General features: G+C 66.0%; 1 protein-coding gene across 1 annotated transcript in view; it reads left to right on the top strand.

Moving 5' to 3' along the window:
• The first annotated feature begins 983 nt into the window (after positions 1-983).
• The window catches only part of RASAL1 (RAS protein activator like 1), an 8,544-nt gene continuing 8,402 nt past the window's right edge, over positions 984-1,125 (top strand). Inside the window, exon 1 of the mRNA XM_085326102.1 lies at positions 984-991. Coding sequence (XP_085182228.1) covers positions 984-991 — 8 coding nt within the window. The remainder of the gene's footprint in view (positions 992-1,125) is intronic.

Genomic DNA, 1,125 nt, shown 5'->3' with positions numbered 1-1,125 from the left:
CCCACAGCAGGGTGCCCAGCCCCACAGCAAGGTGCCCAGCCCCACAGCAGAGTGCTCAGATCCCTAGTGGGGTGCCCAGCCCCACGGTGGGGTGCTCAGACCCACAGCAGGGTGCTCAGACCTGCAGCAGAGTGCCCAGCCCCATGGCAGGGTGCTCACGCCCATAGCAGGGTGCTCAGGCCCCTGACGGGGTGCCCAGCCCCACAGCAGGGTGCCCAGCCCCATAGCAGGGTGCTCAGTGCCACAGAAGGGTGACCAGACCCACGGCAGGGTGCCTAGTCCCATAGTGATGTTCCCAGCCCCATAGTGGGGTGCCCAAACCCACAGCAGGGTGCCCCGTCCTATAGCAGGGTGCCCAGCCCCACGGCGGGGTGCTCAGACCCGCGGCAGGGTGCTCAGACCTCTAGCAGGGTGCCCAGCTCCACAGCAAGGTGCCCAGCGCCATGGCAGGGTGCTCAAACCCCTGGCGGGGTACCCAGCCCCACAGCGGGGTGCCTAGTTCCATAGCAGGGTGTTTAGACCCATAGCAGGGTTTCCAGTCCCATATCGGGGTGTCCAGTCCCACAGCAGGGTGACCAGACCCACGGCAGGGTGCCCAGTCACACTACAGGGTGCCCAGTCCCACGSCAGGGTGCCTAGTCGCATGGCAGGGTGCCTAGTCCCATGGCAGGGTGACCAGCCCCATAGCAGGGTGCTCAGTCCCACGGCGGGGTGCCTAGTCCCATAGCGATGTGCCCAGCCCCATAGTGGGGCACCCAAACCCACAGCAGGGTGCCCTGTCCTATAGCAGAGTGCCCAGTCCTACGGTGGGGTGCCCAGCCCCACAGCAGGGTGCCTAGTTCCATAGCAGGGTGCCCAGTCCCATAGTGGGGTGCCCAGCCCCATAGCAGGGTGCTCAGTGCCACAGCAGGGTGCCCAGACCCATAGTGGGGTGCCCAGACCYATAGCAGGGTGCTCAGTGCCACAGCAGGGTGCCCAGACCCATGGCGGGGTGCCTAGTCTGATAGCGATGTGCCCAGTCCTATAGCAGGGTGCCCAGCCCCTCGGCAGGGTGCTCAGACCCATAGACGAGTACACAGCCCCACAGCAGGGTGCCCAGTCCTATAGCAGTGTGCCCAGCCCCAT

This window comes from Rhea americana, unplaced genomic scaffold (assembly GCF_003343005.1).
Source record: "Rhea americana isolate MKP2758 unplaced genomic scaffold, rheAme1 scaffold_128, whole genome shotgun sequence".
Taxonomy (NCBI): Eukaryota; Metazoa; Chordata; class Aves; order Rheiformes; family Rheidae; genus Rhea; species Rhea americana.
The sequence above is the reverse complement of the archived record's forward strand: the minus strand, read 5'-3'. Positions and strand labels throughout refer to the sequence as shown.